Source organism: Bos indicus x Bos taurus, chromosome 15 (assembly GCF_003369695.1).
Source record: "Bos indicus x Bos taurus breed Angus x Brahman F1 hybrid chromosome 15, Bos_hybrid_MaternalHap_v2.0, whole genome shotgun sequence".
NCBI classification, from domain to species: Eukaryota; Metazoa; Chordata; class Mammalia; order Artiodactyla; family Bovidae; genus Bos; species Bos indicus x Bos taurus.
Window position 1 is genome coordinate 34,323,224 of NC_040090.1, and position 19,467 is coordinate 34,342,690.

General features: G+C 37.9%; 2 protein-coding genes across 2 annotated transcripts; one reads left to right on the forward strand and one right to left on the reverse strand.

The window, feature by feature from the left end:
* Positions 1 to 9,778: 9,778 nt before the first annotated feature.
* Positions 9,779 to 10,726, forward strand: LOC113905136 (olfactory receptor 52A1-like). The gene has a single exon (XM_027562125.1). The coding sequence runs from the start codon at positions 9,779 to 9,781 to the stop codon at positions 10,724 to 10,726; it is 948 nt and encodes a 315-aa protein (XP_027417926.1).
* A 7,084-nt stretch (positions 10,727 to 17,810) lies between these two features.
* LOC113905964 (olfactory receptor 52K1-like) lies at positions 17,811 to 18,755 on the reverse strand. Its single transcript, XM_027564002.1, has one exon. The coding sequence runs from the start codon at positions 18,753 to 18,755 to the stop codon at positions 17,811 to 17,813; it is 945 nt and encodes a 314-aa protein (XP_027419803.1).
* Between the last annotated feature and the right edge of the window lie 712 nt (positions 18,756 to 19,467).

Genomic DNA, 19,467 nt, shown 5'->3' on the forward strand with positions numbered 1-19,467 from the left:
GATATTATTTCCTTGGGATATGTATCCAGAAGAAGGACTGCTGAATTATATGGTAGCTCTATTTTTAATTTTTTAAAAAATACCATCATACTTTTTTTCATAATGGCAATACCAACTTACATTCTCACCAACAGTGCACAAGGGTTCCCTTTTCTCCACATCCTCACCAACACTTGTAATCTTTAGACTTTTTGATAATAGCTCTTCTAACAGATGTGAGATAATGAGAATTGTGGTTTTGATTTGCATTTCACTAATGATTAGTGATGGTGAATACCTTTTCATGTATCCTTATCTTAGGGGAACATTTTTCAGTGTTTTATCATAGTGCATAAAGTTAGCCATAGAATTTTCCCTCTACTTCTAGCTTTCTGGGCACTTTTATCATGAGAGGGTATTAGATTTTGTTAAATGTTTTTCTGCACAAGCTAAGATGCCCATGTGTTTTTGGTTTTTGTGTAGTTTTTCCCTGTTTGTTTGCTTGCTTCTTTTGTTCCATTAATGTGGTGTTTCATACTGATTTTTGTTGTTGTTGAGCCACACTTGCCTTCCTGAAATATATCCCGACTTGGTCATGGTGTATCTTTTATTATGCTACTGGATTCACTTAGCTAGTATTTTGCTGAGAAATTTTGCATCTATATTAATTAAGGATATTGGTCTGAAATTTTATTCTTGTTATATTTTTATTCAGCTTCGATAGTCTAAGTCCAGCCACACAGAGTGAGTATCCAGTCCTGAACACATGTTACCTACCACATTCCATGATATATACAGTGATCCTGGTGAGCCTGCCCATATAACCCCAAGAAACATTTTCTTTCATATCCTTGTGGGGTGTTGGAACTGTCTGCTGTTTGTCTTAACTCCTGTCCTTTACTCTAGGTGGACATAAGGCAGTGTTTGTCTTTAAATCTTTTTGACAAGCCCCCCTTCCTCCCTCCCACAAAGCTACTCTAGTCTAAGTGGCTGGGGAAAAAAGTGATGCTCTGTGCTGGTTTTTCAGTGAACAGATAGGTCAAAATGCACTTACAGTGTTTTTAGAAGTATTATATTATCTCCTGGCACTTGCAAGGTACACCAGAAATTTGGGCCCCCATTCCCACAGCTACTGCTGAACTGTGAAATGGAAGATGGTAAGTGAATGACCAAAAATGCCATAAAACTTTCTTCCAAAATTCAGCTGCTTTTCTCCCCTCCTCATTAAGCAGGTCCCTGGTGGTTGTCATATTTTGATTAGATCTTGACATTCTAAAAAATGTTTATTCTGTCAGTTTTTGAAAGTTCATAGTTGTTTGAGTAGAGTAGCCTGATTCTGAGTTTCTTACTCCATCATTTTCCATGACGTAATTCTTAGTCCTTGTCTTTAACTGATGTTTATAAAAGATTATTCAGTTACATAGCAAACCATTAATGAAGAAATATCAAATGCATATTCTTATATCCATTTTAATAATAACCAAATCCTTCAGTATAACTATCTATCCCAAATCAGCTTAAGGAAGCTACTACTGGGTTTTATAAATCTTTTCAATGTTGCAATTGTTTGGGCTATGTATGACAAAAATCACACTTTTTGCTTAAAAGTTTTCTTAAAACTCAGCATTCAGAAAACTAAGATCATGGCATCCGGTCCCATCACTTCATGGCAAATAGATGGGGAAACAGTGGAAACAGTGACAGACTCTATCTTTTTTGGCTCCAAAAGCACTGAAGATGGTGACTGCAGCCATGAAATTAAAAGACACCGTGGCGGATTTACGTTGATGTATGGCAAAACCAATACAATATTGTAAAGTAATTAGCATCCAATTAAAATTAATAAATTTATATTAAAAAAAGAAAAAATTTAAAAAAAGAAGAGCTATGACCAAACTAGACAGCATATTAAAAAGCAGAGACATTACTTTGCCGACAAAAGTCCATCTAGTCAAAGCAATGGTTTTTCCAGGAATCATGTATGGATGTGAAAGTTGAACTATAAAGAAAGCTGAGAGCCAAAGAATTGATGCTTTTGAACTGTGTTATTGGAGAAGATTATTGAGAGTCCCTTGGACTGCAAGGAGATCAAACCAGTCAACCCTAATGGAAATCAGTCCTGAATATTCATTGGAATACTGATGCTAAAGCTGAAACTCCAATAATTTGGCCACCTGATTCAAAGAACTGATTCATTGGAAAAGATCCTTATGCTGGGAAAGATTGAACAGAGGAGGAGAAGGGGATGACAGAGGATGAGATGGTTGGATGGCATCACCAGCTCAATGGATATGAGTTTGAGCCAGGGAAGCCCAGCATGTTGCAGTCCAGGGTCAGACACGACTGAGTGACTGAACTGAACTGATGACGAAAATTATCCATGAGTTTCCAGGCAAATGTGTATTTAAATCCTGAAAAGCAGCCTAATTCTAAAAGTGATTCATGTTTTTTTTTTTTTTTTGTATTTTTCAATTTTTGATCAAGCAATGCAATAACATAATAAATATGAGTTAACAATACAGACAATAAGCAAAAAACTATACTGACCATTTCATTATAAAAACTTAAATACTCTAGAAATCAATTTGGAAAGAGAATATCATGCTGTTCTAACCACAGTCACTTGAATAAATACAGAGTTAGGTGATACTTAAACAGGACAAATTTGCAAATTTGAAGGATTTAATTCATTGCAAATATCAAGTGGCAGTGACTTGAATTCAACTGCTAATATAGTTTAACGCCATTTTGTAAATATTCCAAATTAGCCATAAAAGATGCACACACATATCAAATTCTATCTCCTCACAGTGCAGCTGTGTCTATGTATCTTTCTGAGCCTGATCATAAGCGAAAAACCACACAGTGTTTGACAGAGTAAGTTTAATTTAAATAATTATTCACTTTAACTGGGGATTGAACTAATCAGGGACAGGCTAGTAAGAAAGGAAGAGAATTCTAAAGGATGTAGAAACAGCAGATATAAGACTGCCACTACCCCTAGGAAGGACTGAGATAGAGTACCTAAGAGGGGAGCCTCCCTTTTCTGATCTGAAATTCAGACCTCATTAGAGAAGGCACAGACTTGGATCACTGAATGTTCCTGTGATGCTGATCCAGTGGAACCTGCCAGGTATCCATCTTCTAGAGGGTGCCAGGAAAAGCTGCTCATGGGTTCCTGAGGAACCTGCCGGCTGCTAGGTGCTGCTTACTTCATGCACTGTAGAACCTGGGCCCTGGAACAGTTGGCAAGAGTTGCAGGAGCCTGTTGGAGACTAGAGATGGCAACCAAACTGTCTTTGAAATGAGTAAATAAGATGTTGTTAGTCGCTCAGTCATGTCCAACTCTTTGTAATCATATGGACTGTAGCCTGCCAGGCTCCTGTGTCCATGGAATTCTCCAGGCAAGAATACTAGAGTGGGTTATCATTCCCTTCTCCAGGGGATCTTTGCTACCCAGGGATCAAACCTGGGTCTCCTGCATTGCAGGCAAATTCTTTACCTTCTGAAGCAGCAGGGAAACTCAAAGGATTAGAGTTAAGAACTAAATCTCCATCTGCCAGGATATCTGAATTTGTGTGTGTGTTAGTCGCTCAGTCATATCTGACTCTGAATCTAGAAGCAAAATTCTCTTTTCCCACAGTGCCTCACTAGTGCCCTCAACTGACAAAGTTTATCATTGTGCCAGCTGGTAAAAAGGAAAAAAAAAGGCGGGGGCAGGGAAGGGCTGAGGGTGGGGGTGGGATGGGGAAGCCATGGCACATTTTCACAAACAAGGAAAAGTGAATTTAGAGCTGAATTAAGACAATTCTTAATTGCAGCACAGGCTGCATGGCATTAATAAAGTGGTGGGCATGTGCAACTATAAACAGAGCATACAAGCAGGGTCATGTTTTCAGTGAGTGTAGTGCTCAAAGTGTCCTTACCTACATAGATGATCCCCTAAAATTCTCTTTAATATGTTTTTAAAAATCCCAGAAGATGGAATAGACAAACAGAAATTCATTTTGTTCTGATACTATTGCCAGCAATAGGGAGAGGAAGTACAGACCAAAAGTGAATACTCAATAGCCTTGAAATCCAAGGTGAGAGAATTTGAAAATTTGGGGTTGGGGGACTGCAAGGAACTGCATTTATTAATTGGGTATCGATCACAAAAAGTAAATCTTCTGCTGTCTCCATGACTAGAGGCTGTTTTACAGTTTAGAGCACAGACATACCAAGGTTAGGTTCCTACCTCCCCATAGACTACATGTGAGATGCACTGCCTTCCTTGAGGAATATATTTCAAAGGGGATGGTTACCAGGTCCTTGAGAAAGACATTTCTATGCTGTCAAACTCTCAGAGACTTTTAAATAACTTACATCTCAAAAGAGAAGGAAAATAATTTAATGGTTAGAAGTTTTCTAAAGTAAATGCTCTATAAGAAGAAAGAATAGTACGGTAAATACAGATTCACTGTAGTTTTGACACTCTATAATCCACAATATCCAATATATTTTTGCAGATCGCATGAGAATAGCTTTCAGGGAAAGGAAGGAGGAGTTGAGTTACTACAGATACTGAACAAGAAAAGCCCAAGGTCCCTGTTTACCACATAACTAAAATTTCTTTAGAGAAGGTCTACTCCCAGTGTAATTTACCAGTCAGGATTGTGTTTTTCCCCTTTTGTCTTTTCTCCTTCCTTCCTCCATACCTTCCTTTTTTTTCTCTCTCTCTTTCATTTTTTACTTTCTTTCAATGCAGCTGAGGGTCCATCTATAGAATTCTCTAAAAGATTAGATTTATAAAGTTAACCTAAGGAAAATTCCTTCTTACATCTTATGACCTTTGGTCATAATCTTATAAATAATAACAGATCATGTATTTGATGAAAAGCATTTGTATCATTTAGAAGGTCACTGATATCCTCTCTATAACCTTAACAATCAAGCTGTTGCTTTGCCCAAATAATTCATCTAAGTCCTCAGCAGATTTTAATATCAAGTATCACAAGCAAGTTCCCAAGGAGTATTAAAAAAGAATTTAATACATCAAATCATAGAACAATATCATTTTTTATCACTTTTAGAATAAGTAACATGTACTGATACCATTATTAAAATCAGGGTTTTATTAAGTCTTATAACACAGTCATATTTCAGTCATAAAATAGTAAAGTGTGATGCATATCTTGCACCTGGAATTTTTAAATCACCACATTAGGGTCTCTCATTTTGGAAGTTTTGTGAATCTGTATTCCCAATAGTTCTTATTAGGTGACAGCAAAGAACTCTGGTTACATTCTAATACTGGGTATAGTTGTGCAACAGTTGTAGCCAAAGATGCTGTGGTGTGGGTGCATGGATATTAACATATTGTGTGTGCTGTTGCATTGACGTTACCCTTGTAGCCCCTAGAACATCGCCTAGATTGAACTCCACTACCATTACTGAAGCTGCTATTGAAGTTTAGCTACTCTCCAGAAACTCTGGGCACTCAGATGGGCACACAGAAATTCTCAGGTGATTCTCCGTTAGCCACAATTCTCATTGGATGAGTGGATAGCTATTAATACATTTCCAAGTTCAAATCCTGTCAGAAAAGAGCTGTTCCACTGATTTACATACTAGCCAGCTATCTGTTTTTCCTGGTGAGTTTCTTCTCCATGAATTGGAATCTAAAACAATTTGCTAAAATTGTTTTCAATTTTAGCAAATTTTAAAAGGAAGTGGAAAAGAGAGAATCAGGTGATCTTAATACTATCTCTCTCAGTAACAAACTTTCTTTTGGCATTCCACTTTTCCCCCACTCTGATCCAAGTTTTTTTGTCCATTTGTTTTTTAATCATTGATAGGAAAGATGAAAGAGATTCATGTCATTTAGAGACATAAGAGATGAAACAGTAATCTAGTATCAGCCTCTTAACTACATGTGAGGAAAACTCAGAACTGACACGTCCCAGTTACTTAGTGTCAGGACAACATCAAAATACGGTTTCACACTCCTCAACCAATGTTTACCTACAAGCACTCTAACACTGCTTGTTTTATTAAAATAAGATGATACAGTTTATGGTTTGGAAAGTTGTCTGTGTGTGTGTGTGTGCATGCATGTATATTTTCAATTTAAGCAGGAAAGTTTATAAGATGTGAAGAGATGGTGAAAGATAGAGGCATCCTGTTGCCTTTAATAGCTTTGATGTCTGGTCTTCTCATTGTAACTACAGCTCATATCCTATCCCCTGAAATACAGTCTTCTCTTTATCTGGGTGTATTAAAGTCTCATATTTTTGACTCTTGTTTCTTAGACTTTATACTACTTTCATTGAAGGTATCTTCCTATTCTTTTTTCTTTCTCTTTCATTTAGAGATCAGGAATGAACATTGTCTGCTTTGATTATCATAGAGAGAAAATTGCATAGAATGCATGCCTTTGCTGTCCTAGAAGCATTTTTAATATAAACTTTTTTAGAAAACTGGCTTTCCTAATCATGTGTTTTCCATCTACTTGGAATAATTTAAAGGAGGATACAATTATTTCTCCAATGAAGTGGAAACATCAATTTAAATATGTGAAATTTATTGACTCCACCAAGTTCTATACATCATTGGGAAGTAATTTTTCTATTGTAACTGTGATCATTTTACTTGCTTACATAAATGTCCAATCTTATTGACTGACTTGAGGAAGGTTATTCAGCTCCAGAAAATTTATTGTCTCATGAAATTTTAGTCAATTCTTTATTTATAATGTTTCCTTGTTTGTGTATTTTAATTTTACACTTCCTCAAGAATCAGTAAATTGTCTCTGTCACACAGAAGTTCTCTACAGGTTCTGACAGCATGAACTAACAGAGACTAAGTGTTTATTTTCTCCCCCTTCGGTGTTGAATTATTATATATAAATTCATTTAGCCTTCCCACTAATTCAATGAATTAAGCAATATTATTATTTCTATTTGGGCTTCCCAAGGCGGTAATGGTAAAGAACCCACCTGCCAATGCAGGAGACCTAAGAGATGCATGTTCAATCCCTAGATCAGGAAGATCCCCCTGGAGGAAGGCATGGCAACCCATTCCAGTATTCTTGCCTTGAGAATCCCATGGACAGAGGAGCCTGGTGGCTACAGTCCATGGGTTACAAAGAGTTGGATATGACTGAAGTGCTTAGCACTCACGCACATTATTTCTGTTTATAGTTGAGTGAACTTAAAGAACTAGATAAGATTCCTCTTGAGGTAAATGTTAGAATCAGCATTTTAGATACTATGTCATATTTCTGAATTTCTATACCATGTTTTACATATTATATTTTATATTTTTATGAGATAATCAACCAGGTGTGGCCACAAGAGAAAAGAGACAGGCTCAGGAAAGCAATAGTTATTATACTGCTGCTGCTACTGCTGCTAAGTTGCTTCAGTCATGTCCGACTCTGTGCGACCCCATGGACTGCAGCCCACCAGGCTTCTCCATCCATGGGATTCTCCAGGCAAGAACACTGGAGTGGGTTGCCATTTCCTTCTCCAATGCATGAAAGTAGAAAGTGAAAGTGAAGTCGCTCAGTCGTGTCTGACTCATAGCAACCCCATGGACTGCAGCCTACCAGGCTCCTCCGTCCATGGGATTTTCCAGGGAACAGTATTGGAGTGGGGTGCCATTGCCTTCTCGAAGTTATTATATTAATAGGTCCTAATAGAGACAAGAGGCATAGCAGGTCTTGCAGAGCCAAATGGAGAGTAATCAGAGTAAGTGGGAGGCAAAAGACAGGAGGAGCAAGTATGGGGCAGGGAAGAACTTGGGTGCTTAGAACAAGGCTTTAATTGGGATTTCCATGGGGAAGTCATGACAGGGAAGGGTGAACAGGTTAGGATTCGCTGCTTTGAAAAATTTTTGTGGGTTTTGAATATAGAGATGATCTCTGTTGCCCCTGGATGTTCAAGGCAGAAAAATACTGCCTCCTGGAGTTTGTGGGCCAGAGAAAGGAAGTATGGATTAGTTAGTTTGCAGACGAAAGATTTGCTGCTGGCTAGGCATTTTGCTATCACCCAGACAGACAGAGACAGCCTCTCCCCAACTGGAAAGGTTTTTTTTAAGATGTCAAAACATAATATGCATAAACATAAAACATAAAATTGTATGTATATAATATATAGAAAACCACATGTTACATTCTTATACTTATAAAGTATAAATAAATATATTTGTATATTACAGCAGTAATCCCTCTAGTTTCCTATCAAATAAAAATACATAAAATCCCATTCAGAGTGGTATTCTCTATTCAGTGTATTTGCCTATGACAAAAATTATACACAGAATAAAACTTGTGGATGATTTTAAGTTTGTATAATAATTAATGAAAAAGAAAAAAGTATATAAAGTTGCCTTAAGTTTTTTGAGTAGATTTCTAAAGAAAGAGAAGAGGGAAATTATAAAAATACCAGAAGTTTGGGTTGGGTGTGAAGCAAGGTAATTTGATCAAAAATATCAGAAATGATTTTCATTGCCAACAGAAAATACTAAAATGACAGAAAACATCTAGGTTAGGCTGAGATCCATTATAAACAGTAGAGTGGCCCACAGGCAACTCTGTCCTTTTGTATCTGAAACAGATGATCATAACTAAAATATTTAAGCTACAGGGGTTACCCAATAGGTCAATTTTTATATGTTACCATCATATCCTAATTTACGGTGCCTTTTATTCAACTGACTTTTCATTTATTGTCTCATTTGTTTTCTTTAAGATCTGTAAGGATTTACATGGTCTTCTATCCCAGTCTGCTTACACATCCATTTTGAAGCTAATGGGCCAGAATTTTTTCAGTAACTCAAGTTTTCCTCCACTACTGATAAAAGGACACCACTTCCATATAAATTCCAAAACCTGGATAAGAACCTGCACATGGGGCAACCATTTTTTTCTGGAGAGAACAAACCTCCTCACTGTCTCACCTGAGAGTCAATTCCAAGGTTTGTGAGTAGATATTTTACTTCCTGGTACTGTGGCTGCTAAGTCGCTTCACTTGTGTCTGACTGACTCTGTGCGACCCCAGAGACGGCAGCCCACCAGGCTCTGCCGTCCCTGGGATTCTCCAGGAAAGAACACTGGAGTGGGTTGCCATTTCCTTCTCTAATGCATGAAAGTGAAAAGTGAAAGTGAAGTCGCTCAGTCGTGTCCGACCCTCAGCGACCCCATGGGCTGCAGCCTTCCAGGCTCCTCTGTCCATGGGATTCTTCAGGCAAGAGTATTGGAGTGGGTTGCCATTGCCTTCTCCAATTTTACTTCCTAAACCAGAGTAAATGTGAAACCTGGGAAAAACTGCCACTTTCTGGAGATTCTAGTTTCAAACAAAGTAGATAGGGCTATGAGTTTGAGGAGCTAGTCTACGACTTCAATTGTCACAGAGGAATTTCACCTAATCTGAAAGATGTCTGGGGTTTAGAAGTGGATATAGACAAAAAAATTAATGTTGTCATCTGTGGCACCATCTGAGACCACTTCAAAAACTAGTAAGGTCAATGCCTTTAGAATCATAATTTTGACTTCTACAATTTCTAGGTGAGAAACACTGGACTCATCTTCCTTTTGCGTAAATATCCATACTGGCATTTGGAAAAGGTATTTAAGATTTCTATTATCATGCTGATTTAAGCTGATTTCCAAATATTTAAAGCCATGTGTCCATATTTCCATCCATTTTTTTCATGATCTACAAGGAATGACAAAGAGAATCCCCTTCTTCCTTCCCATCTATAATTTGTCTGTGAAGAGGTATCAGGATCAGTGGTGAGGAAAGGATTCATGAGCCTTATGGGATCTACTAACATGTCATATCTGAACCCAAAGACAGTGATCCTGATTGGGATCCCTGGACTAGAGCATGTACAGTTTTGGATTGGATTTCCCTTCTTTAGTGTGTGCCTGGTGGCCCTGCTGGGGAACATTGTTTTAATAATCATTATTGCAACAGAACGCAGTCTTCACCAACCCATGCACATCCTCTTGGCAGTGTTGGCAGCCACTGACCTAGGACTCTGTGTAGCCATTGCTCCCAAAATGTTAGCTATCTTCTGGTTTGGCTCCTATTCCGTGGCTTTTGATGCTTGCCTCACCCAACTCTTCTTCATCCACGCTTTGCAGGGCATAGAATCTGGCATACTGTTAGCCATGGCCTTTGACCGCTATATTGCCATCTGTGATCCTTTGAGGCATGCATCCATCCTCACACCTCTCTTTCTAGTCCAGATGGTACTGATGGTGGCGATTCGGACAACAGTGCTTGTTGGGATTTTACCCATTCTACTAAAACGACTGCAAATTTTCCAATCGGTGGTTATTGCCCATTCCTACTGTGAGCACATGGCTGTGGTCAAGTTGGCTGCGGAAGATGCCCACATTAACAAATTATATGGGCTTTTTGTGGCCTTTGCAATTCTGGGTTTTGACCTGATTTTTGTCTTCATTTCCTACATTCTTATTTTTCGAGCTGTTTCTCATCTTCCTCAGAAAGAGGCACGACTCAAAGCATTCAATACCTGCACTTCCCATATTGTCATCTTCCTAGAGTTTTATATCCTTGCTTTTTTTTCCTTCTTCAGCCACCGTTTTGGACATGTATCACCCTATACTCATATATTCTTATCTACCATCTATCTGCTTGTTCCCCCTGCCCTAAACCCCATTGTCTATGGTGTGAAGACCATGGAGATCCGCAAACGAGTTGCTCAGATTTGTATTATGAAGCATGACTCCCGGTAGTAATCCAAAAATAATATTACACAGGAAAAAATATATTTTTAGGTTTAAGATGAAAACTTCTTGTACCATGTCTATTTTGATGAGATTTTTACATCATAATGATCTCCACTAAAGAATGCATATTCCCAAAAGAGGAACAATCAGACTATGAGATAAACTTAGGTGAAAAAAATATATGTATCTCATAACTTCTTATCAACCCTTCATCTCTCCCTTCCTTTCTTCCTTTATCTTTTTGCCTTCCTTCCATCATTCTTTTCTCTTTTTTTCCCTTTCTTTTATTGTTTACAAGGAAACAAGACATAAGATTCCTTGTATCTTCCTGTAATATCAACAGGCAGTTTATCATTTGGATGTGCAAGATTGACCCAGATATATCCATTATTTAAAAAGAATAAATCTAATTTAATTTTACTTAAGTTATGTTAAGACAAGAACAAAAGATTTCAGTTCACATGTGAGAAGCAACTACTTTATATTTTTTTAGGGAATCAGAGAGGATCTCATATAGATAGTCATGGCAAATGTGAGATTTGAATAATGTTTCATTTAAAATGATGAAATTGTGTTAAACATAACTTAGTTTTTAAAACACTATAACTCAGGTAGTTATGTAGGAGTATGTGCAGATATGTGTGAATCTAACTTCCTTGAGCATTTGATTCATGAAAAGCAGAATCAAATATGCCTTCACCAGTTCTTCAGGCCAGAATACTGAAGTGGGTAGCCATTCCCTTCTCCAGGGGATCTTCCCAACCCAGGGCTCAAACCCAGGTCTCCCGCAATGCAGGTGGATTCTTTACCAGCTGAGCTACTAGGGAAGCCCCTCAGGAGTGATCAAAATTATACAAATCATTCTGCATTATGAAGTTATGTATTAATATCCAAGTAATATGATCCTTGACACCATTTAATAGCCCAAACACAGTCTTTTGTATTGGGTAGGTGAACAATTCCTCTTTTCAAAGTTCCTATTGACTAGCATTGCTTGTCATGGCTTTAGAAGGAGTTTATTTTCTGTCTGTATTGTTGCAACTCATTATGAACTTATTTTTTTACAAAAGATCATTAGGAGACCCTGACAAATTTTGAGATACTGTCCATTAATCTGAGCCAGTTCTCTGATGATGCACATGGAACAGGTTCTTTTTTCCCCACTCTTTTTATCCATACAGCTCAAAAAATATTACAAAAAAACCTAATACTCTGATGTTTAAGCCACCTCTCCCTTAGTCTCATTTTCACATCAGACCTTCCTGTCCAGTGTCTACAGCTTGAGAGCATACATGCCACCACATGAACACCAATAAGTCTTAGCTCAGGTTTGTCATCGACCACAGCTGTTTGTCTCCTTCCCCTTGATGACCAAGGAAGTTCAGTTCAGTTGCTCACTCATGTCTGACTCTTTGTGACCCCATGGACTGCAGCACACCAGGGCTCCCTGTCCATCACTAACTCCTGGAGTTTACTCAAACTCATGTCCATTGAGTCAGTGATACCATCTGACCATCTCATCCTCTGTCATCCCCTTCTGCTCCCGTCTTCAATCTTTCCCAGCATTAGGGTCTTTTCCAATGATTCAGTTCTTTGTATCAGTGGCCAAAATATTGGAGTTTCAGCTTCAGCATCATCCTTCCAATGTATATTCATAACTGATTTCCTTTAGGATGGACTGGTTGGATCTCCTTGCAGTCCAAGGGACTCTCAAGAGTCTTCTCCAACACCACAGTTCAAAAGCATAAATTCTTTGGTGCTCAGCTTTCTTTATAGCCCAACTCTCCTATCCATACATAACTACTGGAAAAACCATAGCTTTGACGAGATGGACCTATGTTGGCAAAGTAATTTCTTTGTTTTTTAATATGTTGTCTATGTTGGTCATAACTTTTCTTCCAAGGAACAAGTGTCTTTAATTTCATGGCTGAAGTCACCATCTGCAGTGATTTTGGAGCCCAAAAGGATAAAGTCTGTCATTGTTTCCACTGTTTCCCCATCTATTTGCCATGAAGTGATGGGACCAGATGCCATGATCTTAGTTTTCTGAATGTTGAGTTTCAAGCCAAGTTTTTCACTCTCATCTTTCACTTTCATCAAGAGGTTCTTTAGTTCTTCTTCACTTTCTGCCATAAGTGTGGTGTCATCTGCATATCTGAAGTTATTCATATTGATCAAGGTAATGACCTGTACTATTTCTTAGAGAAGGAATAAAAGATCAAAGTTTTATTACCTCATGATGGGCTCAAACAATAAACAGGTAAGTATGACATTAGAATGGCCCTATCAAGAGTTCTCCCCAAAGCAAACCAAAGCTAGAATTTTAGTGTATGTGGTATAACTGGGGATTGATACATGAAAAATCTTGTGAGAGAGGAAGCAAGTAAGACAGTGAAGAGAAGAAGCTAATAAAGTAATCATGACTGAGATTACTGTTGTAGATTACCAGAGCTTTTTCCTGCTAGGAGTACTGTAAAATGTAAGAAACACACCTACAAATTGTTCCCATGGGGGACCAGAAACATGTGATATTTATTTAACAATCTCCAACTGGTTCCACATAGGAAAAGGAGTATGTCAAGGCTGTATATTGTGCCCTACTTATTTAATTTCTATGCAGAGTACTTCATGAGAAATGCTGGGCTGGAAGAAGCACAAGCTGGAATCAAAGATTGCGGGGAGAAATATCAATAACCTCAGATATGCAGATGACACCACCCTTATGGCAGAAAGTGAAGAGGAACTCAAAAGCCTCTTAATGAAAGTGAAAGAGGAGAGTTAAAAAGTTGGCTTAAAGCTCAACATTCAGAAAACGAAGGTCATGGCATCTGGTCCCATCACTTCATGGGAAATAGATGGGGAAACAGTGGAAACAGTGTCAGACTATTTTTGGGGGCTCCAAAATCACTGCAGATGGTGATTGCAGCCATGAAATTAAAAGACGCTTATTCCTTGGAAAGAAAGTTATGACCAACCTAGATAGCATATTCAAAAGCAGAGACATTAACTTTGCCAACAAAGGTTCGTCTAGTCAAGGCTACGGTTTATCCAGTGGCCATGTATGGATGTGAGAGTTGGACTGTGAAGAAAGCTGCATGCCGAAGAATTGATGCTTTTGAACCGATGTTGGAGAAGACTCTTGAGAGTCCCTTGGACTGCAAGGAGATCCAACCAGTCCATCCTAAAGGAAATCAATTCTGAATATTCATTGGAAGGACTGATGCTAAAGCTGAAACTCCAATACTTTGGCCACCTCATGTGAAGAGTTGATTCACTGGAAAAGACCCTGATGCTGTGAGGGATTGAGGGAAGAAGGAGAAGGGGATTACAGAAGATGAGATGGCTGGATAGCATCACTGACTCCATGGACATGAGTTTGGGTCAACTCCAGGAGTTGGTGATGGACAGGGAGGCCTGGCATGCTACGATTCATGGGGTCGCAAAGAGTCAGACACGATTAAGCGACTGAACTGAACTGAACTAAACTCTCCATATAAGAAAAACACAGAAGCTTTAAGTATTACCACTAGCTGGGTTGAGTCAAAAGTATCAGAAACGATTGCCAGCAATTAATTTACTTTTATTAATTCTAAAGACACTGTCTGTCATAATATACAGAGTGGAAATATATCACATTCTACAGAATGTTATTATTGGCAGATTCCAACAATGGTTATAATTATTTTTTGTAAATGAACGGTTTGAGGGGTATTTAGTTAGAGAAAAGTGCTTCTTTCTTCTATATAACTTACCATTCCATACCTGTTCCCAATCCACTTTTTTTTTCTGGTATACTACCTGGAATGGATTGAGTTTTTTCACAGTGGAGCATGGGCCAGACAAGAACCTAATTTCTTAAATTGAGAGAGGAGAAAATTGCTGTTGTGCAGAATAAGGTGTGTTGTCTGGGAAAGGAACAGATGTGTTGGTGTGTCCTGGCTCTCTCATCAATTCCTATTAATTCCTGTATACATAAAATGAAGGTGTATTGACTACCTTGGAATCTCTATAGGAAAAAAAAAAATTCAAAAACTGAGAGTAGACTACATGTATGAGATTGATGTGGGAAGCACTGAAAATAATCATTGGAGACAATGCTAAAAATGTTTGGGACCATAACATCAAACCTTTGATAGGCAGTTAATAGTGATTTTGCATATCTACTGATGATGTAATTGGTGTGTACATCAGATATATGTGCATACAGAAGTTCCTGTGAATGTATGCATATCTCAGGTGAGGTGTATAGGTGAATACAAATATATATATGTTATCATATTCCAGAAAAAAAAGAGTTTATAGACAAATAAGATGATTGCAAGGCTGTATATGAAGGAAATAGCATGTCTATTTGTATATACTTATGTGAGTAAATATCATCTATGTGATATTTGTTCTAAACAGATTTGAGGGTGTCTATATTATAAACATTAGAGGTATGAAGATGGGTATGATTTGCATGTATAGGTCCCTTGGCTTATGAATTGGTGTTTAATAATGTTTTTTAAAAAGCTAAGACAAGGGTTTAGAACTGGTTTGCATGAGGTGAAAAGTTCAATTTCTGGGCATGCCATTGCCCTTAAAGAAATGTCAGTGTAAGAGGGATAGGGTGGGGAGGGAGGTGAGTTCAGGATGGGAGGGACATATATATACCTGTGGCTGATTCCTGTTGACATATGGCAAAAACCATCACAATATTGTAAAGCAATTATCCTTCAATTAAATAAATTAATTAAAAATAAAGGTAAAGAGTGCAGACTAAAACTGAACTATAGAACAGATCACAGATGACTGAACGCCAAAGAAACTGGCAGTACAGACAGGCCATATTGTTTGACGATAAGCATTAAGGAAAACAAACTGAAGAAAGTCTCTTGAGGTGGGAAGAATTTTGACTAAGATCAAGGAAAATGCTTTCTAAGTAGCTAGAGAATGAGCTAAAACAGCAGTAATGTGTTATTTCTTTACAAATAAATAGTCAGGTCTGGCTAGACTGATGCCTGTTCAGTGATTTAGTGAAAGTAGAGCACCTGGCATGGAGTTTGAAACCAAGTCATGTAGAACTTAAATGCTATGCTATGGAGTTAAGCCATTATCTTAAGCAACAGGCTGTTGAAGATTTTAACCGGACAAAATGAGACGTCTGTTTGAAAAAGATGACTCCAGGTGGGTGCAGAGTCAATGAAAATTTTGAATATGAGAGAAATTGAATATACGCAGGTTAGTTAGAATTTTGTAGCACAGAGATCGAAAGTAATGAAAATATAAGACAGAAAAAAGACAAAGGAGATATGCAAAGAAATATTGGTCATTGGTTGGATAAAAGGTAGGAAATAAGTAATTCAAAGATTGTGTATTTAACTCGGGTCAAAAGAACAAAAGAAGTGAAGGCTACAGAGGAACAATCTAGCTGACAAGGAGATAAGGAATTATTTTGGAAAGACTTACTTTTAAGGTGCATATGAAGAGAAGAGTGGTTCACAACATTGTTGCAATGTTTTCTGGAACACAGCTATAACTCAGAGTTTAAGTCATAGATCTGGGTGTTCTGGTTTGTGAAAACTTGTGAGGTTGGATAGGTGGAAGGAAAAAAGTGAAGCTAGAGAAAAAAATAGCTTCTTTGAGTTCTTTAAAAGTTGGTTTATAACACTATATAAGATGTGCATGTACAATATTATATTTCATGTTCTGTATACACTACAGTGTGCTCACCACTTAATACTTATTTTCTGCACGTCATCATACAGTTGACCTTTGCCCATTTCACCCTTCACCCACCCTTCTTCCTTCTGGTTACCACTACTCTGTTCTCTATATTTCTGTTTGTTTTTGTTTTCATTTTATTTACTCATTTATTCATCTATATTCCTCATATGAATGAAACAATATATTTTTCTTTTTTTCTTTGCCTTATTTTGCTGAGCATAATACCTTCAAGATCCATCCATGTTGTCACAAATAAAAGGATTTCACCTTTTTTTTTAACTGAAAAGTGTTTGATTATAGGTGTGTGTGTACATGTGTATGCATATATATGTATATATATATACACACCATATCTTTATCCATTCATCTGTTGATAGACACTTAGGCTGCTTCCATGTCTTGGTTATTGTAAATAATGCTGTGATGAACATGTGATGCATATGCAGCTTTTAATTAGCATTTTCATATTTCTATGATAAATACCTGGAATGGCTGGACCACATGGCAGATGGCCAACACGCACATGAAAAGATGTTCAGCATCACTAATTCTATGGGGAATATGAGTCAAAACCATAATGAGAGACACTACCTCATACCAATCAGAATGTCTATTATCAAAAAGGCAAGAGATAATAAGTGTTGGTGAGGATATGAAGAAAAGATAACCCTCATACACTGCTGGTGGGATTGTAAATTGGTGGAACACTATGAAAAACAGTATGGAAATGGAGGTTACTAAAAAAAAAACTAAGGCTGTCTTTTTTTTTTTTTTTTTTTCCATTTGTAAAATCTTACCTATCAAGTCCAATCTACTGTATATTGGTGCTATGTTCTGACACTGAGTAACTCTCTAAGGATTACACTTCTCTATTAAAACCCTTCAGACAAAAAAAGGGGCTCAGTATTTATTGATATGGTCATGGATACTTATACATGTTTATTTCAATTAGGGTTATTTTCAATAATATATAATTCTGTTGGTGAAATATCTGAAACATAAATGTGGAAGAAAAATCATTATATCAACAAAAACTTTGGATAATTGTTTTTATCCATAGGTTTTAAGATACATGCCTAAATTCAGTTTACCTCATTTGAAAAAAAAATTCCAATTTATGTTATGTGATGGAAGTAGATAAACAATAAAATTAATTACAAAATGTTCTCCTGTTTTATTACACATAAGCATTTAGGAAGGATTGCTTGTCATGAAGGTTTCATAACAACTACATCTTGATGGAAAGGACATGCCCCTCTACATTCCCACACTGACCAAGTCCTTCTCTTGCCTTGGTTTATACTTTGCCTTACTAAGCCCAATTCTGACAGGAATTATCTCTACCTACAACGTAACATGATTTCCAGCTCTATAGGTACCAACATCAATCTCCTTCACAATGGAAGATTCGTAGCACCCACTCCCGCATTTGCTTGGTCCGAGCCCCATAAATCAAAGGGTTGATCATGGGAGGCACCAAGAAGTAGAGATTGTCAATGATAATCTGTAGGTGGGGAGCCATACGATAGCCTAAAACCTGGGCCAAGACAGAAAAGATAACAGGGGAATAAAAGAGAACAATGACACAAAGATGAGAGCCACATGTGCTGAAAGCTTTGCCCCGTGCCTCCCAAGAGGGTATCCGAAAGACAGCATGAAGGATCAGCCCATATGACAGAATGATAAAAAACAGATCAAATCCCACAGATGCTACAATAACCATAAGGCCATAGACAATGTGGTCAGAGAGGTCTCCACAGGCTATTTGCACCACAGCCATGTAGGCACAGTATGAGTATGCAATGATGTGAGTTTGGAAGCTTTCCAGTCTTTTCACCAGGATGGGTGCTGGGGTCAGCACTGCCACTGCCCTTGCCAGGACAGCCAGTGCCATCTTCGCAAGCAGGCTGTTACTAAGGACAGTTGTATATCTCAGAGGGTGCCAGATAGCCACAAATCTGTCAAAAGCCATAGCCAGAAGGACCCCAGACTCCATGACATAAAATGATGGGATGAAAAACATCTGTGTGAGGCAGGCATTAAAGCTGATTTCCTTGGCATTCATCCAGAAGATGCCCAGCATGCGGGGCACAGTGACACTGACAAGAGACAGGTCAACAACTGACAGCATGGCCAAGAGGAGAAACATGGGCTCGTGAAGACTCTTCTCCACCCTGATGATACATAAAATGGTGGCATTGCCAATGACAGCAACAACAAGCACCAAGAAAAAAGGCACAGAGAACCAGCCATGGGAAAATTCCAGGCCAGGAATTCCAGCCAGGACAAATATCAAGGGCTGAGGGATGGAGTTGTTGCAAGAGGACATCCCTCTCCAGACCTCCTCAAGATCTGATTCCTAGAGAGAAAGAAAGGAGGGACATTTTGAAATCACTGCATCATTTGAAGCTAAAATGCTGGGTACTATAGTAGTTTATGGCGATTAGCAAAATTTACCAACTAGTGAACAAATAAATGTTGCAGCTAATGGAGTTAAGGAGGGAGATAATTCTCAGTTACTTTCTCTGCAGGAGAGAGAAGCAGTCTCAGGGAAAAATTCTCAATAAAAACATACCAACTCTGCTGTGTAAATTCTCCTGTTGACTTGATCCTGTTTAATATTCAATGTATATAAACTTGTAGGAGAGTTTTTTTTTTTTTTTTCCCCTCAGAGAACAGGACCTGAAAGGAGACCCAATATATTCATTACAGGCATGACATGGGGATGTGGATGAGCTAGAAAGCATGGTTTTCACTCACGAAGTTGAATATCATCATCCGAAGGTCCTCATTTCTTGAGACTGGGCTTCGTGCTTCAGAATTCTTCTCTGGAGTGTTTTTTTTTCTTTATTTTGACCAATAACCTAGGAAATTTGCTGATCTTACATGTGAAAAATATGGTTTTCTGGAGGAATAACTGATATTTTGAAGGACAAAGGTAGAGTCAAAAATACCTCAATAGATAATAATTTCATATTAAAATTTTATATATATATATTCATGTGTTTTTGTATAGCAACCATAATTTAGAAGTTAATGGT

Bases quoted from the DNA above. Each gene is read 5' to 3' on its own strand.
- LOC113905136 (XM_027562125.1), top strand. From the start codon at position 9,779: ATGGGATCTACTAACATGTCATATCTGAACCCAAAGACAGTGATCCTG.
- LOC113905964 (XM_027564002.1), bottom strand. From the start codon at position 18,755: ATGTCCTCTTGCAACAACTCCATCCCTCAGCCCTTGATATTTGTCCTG.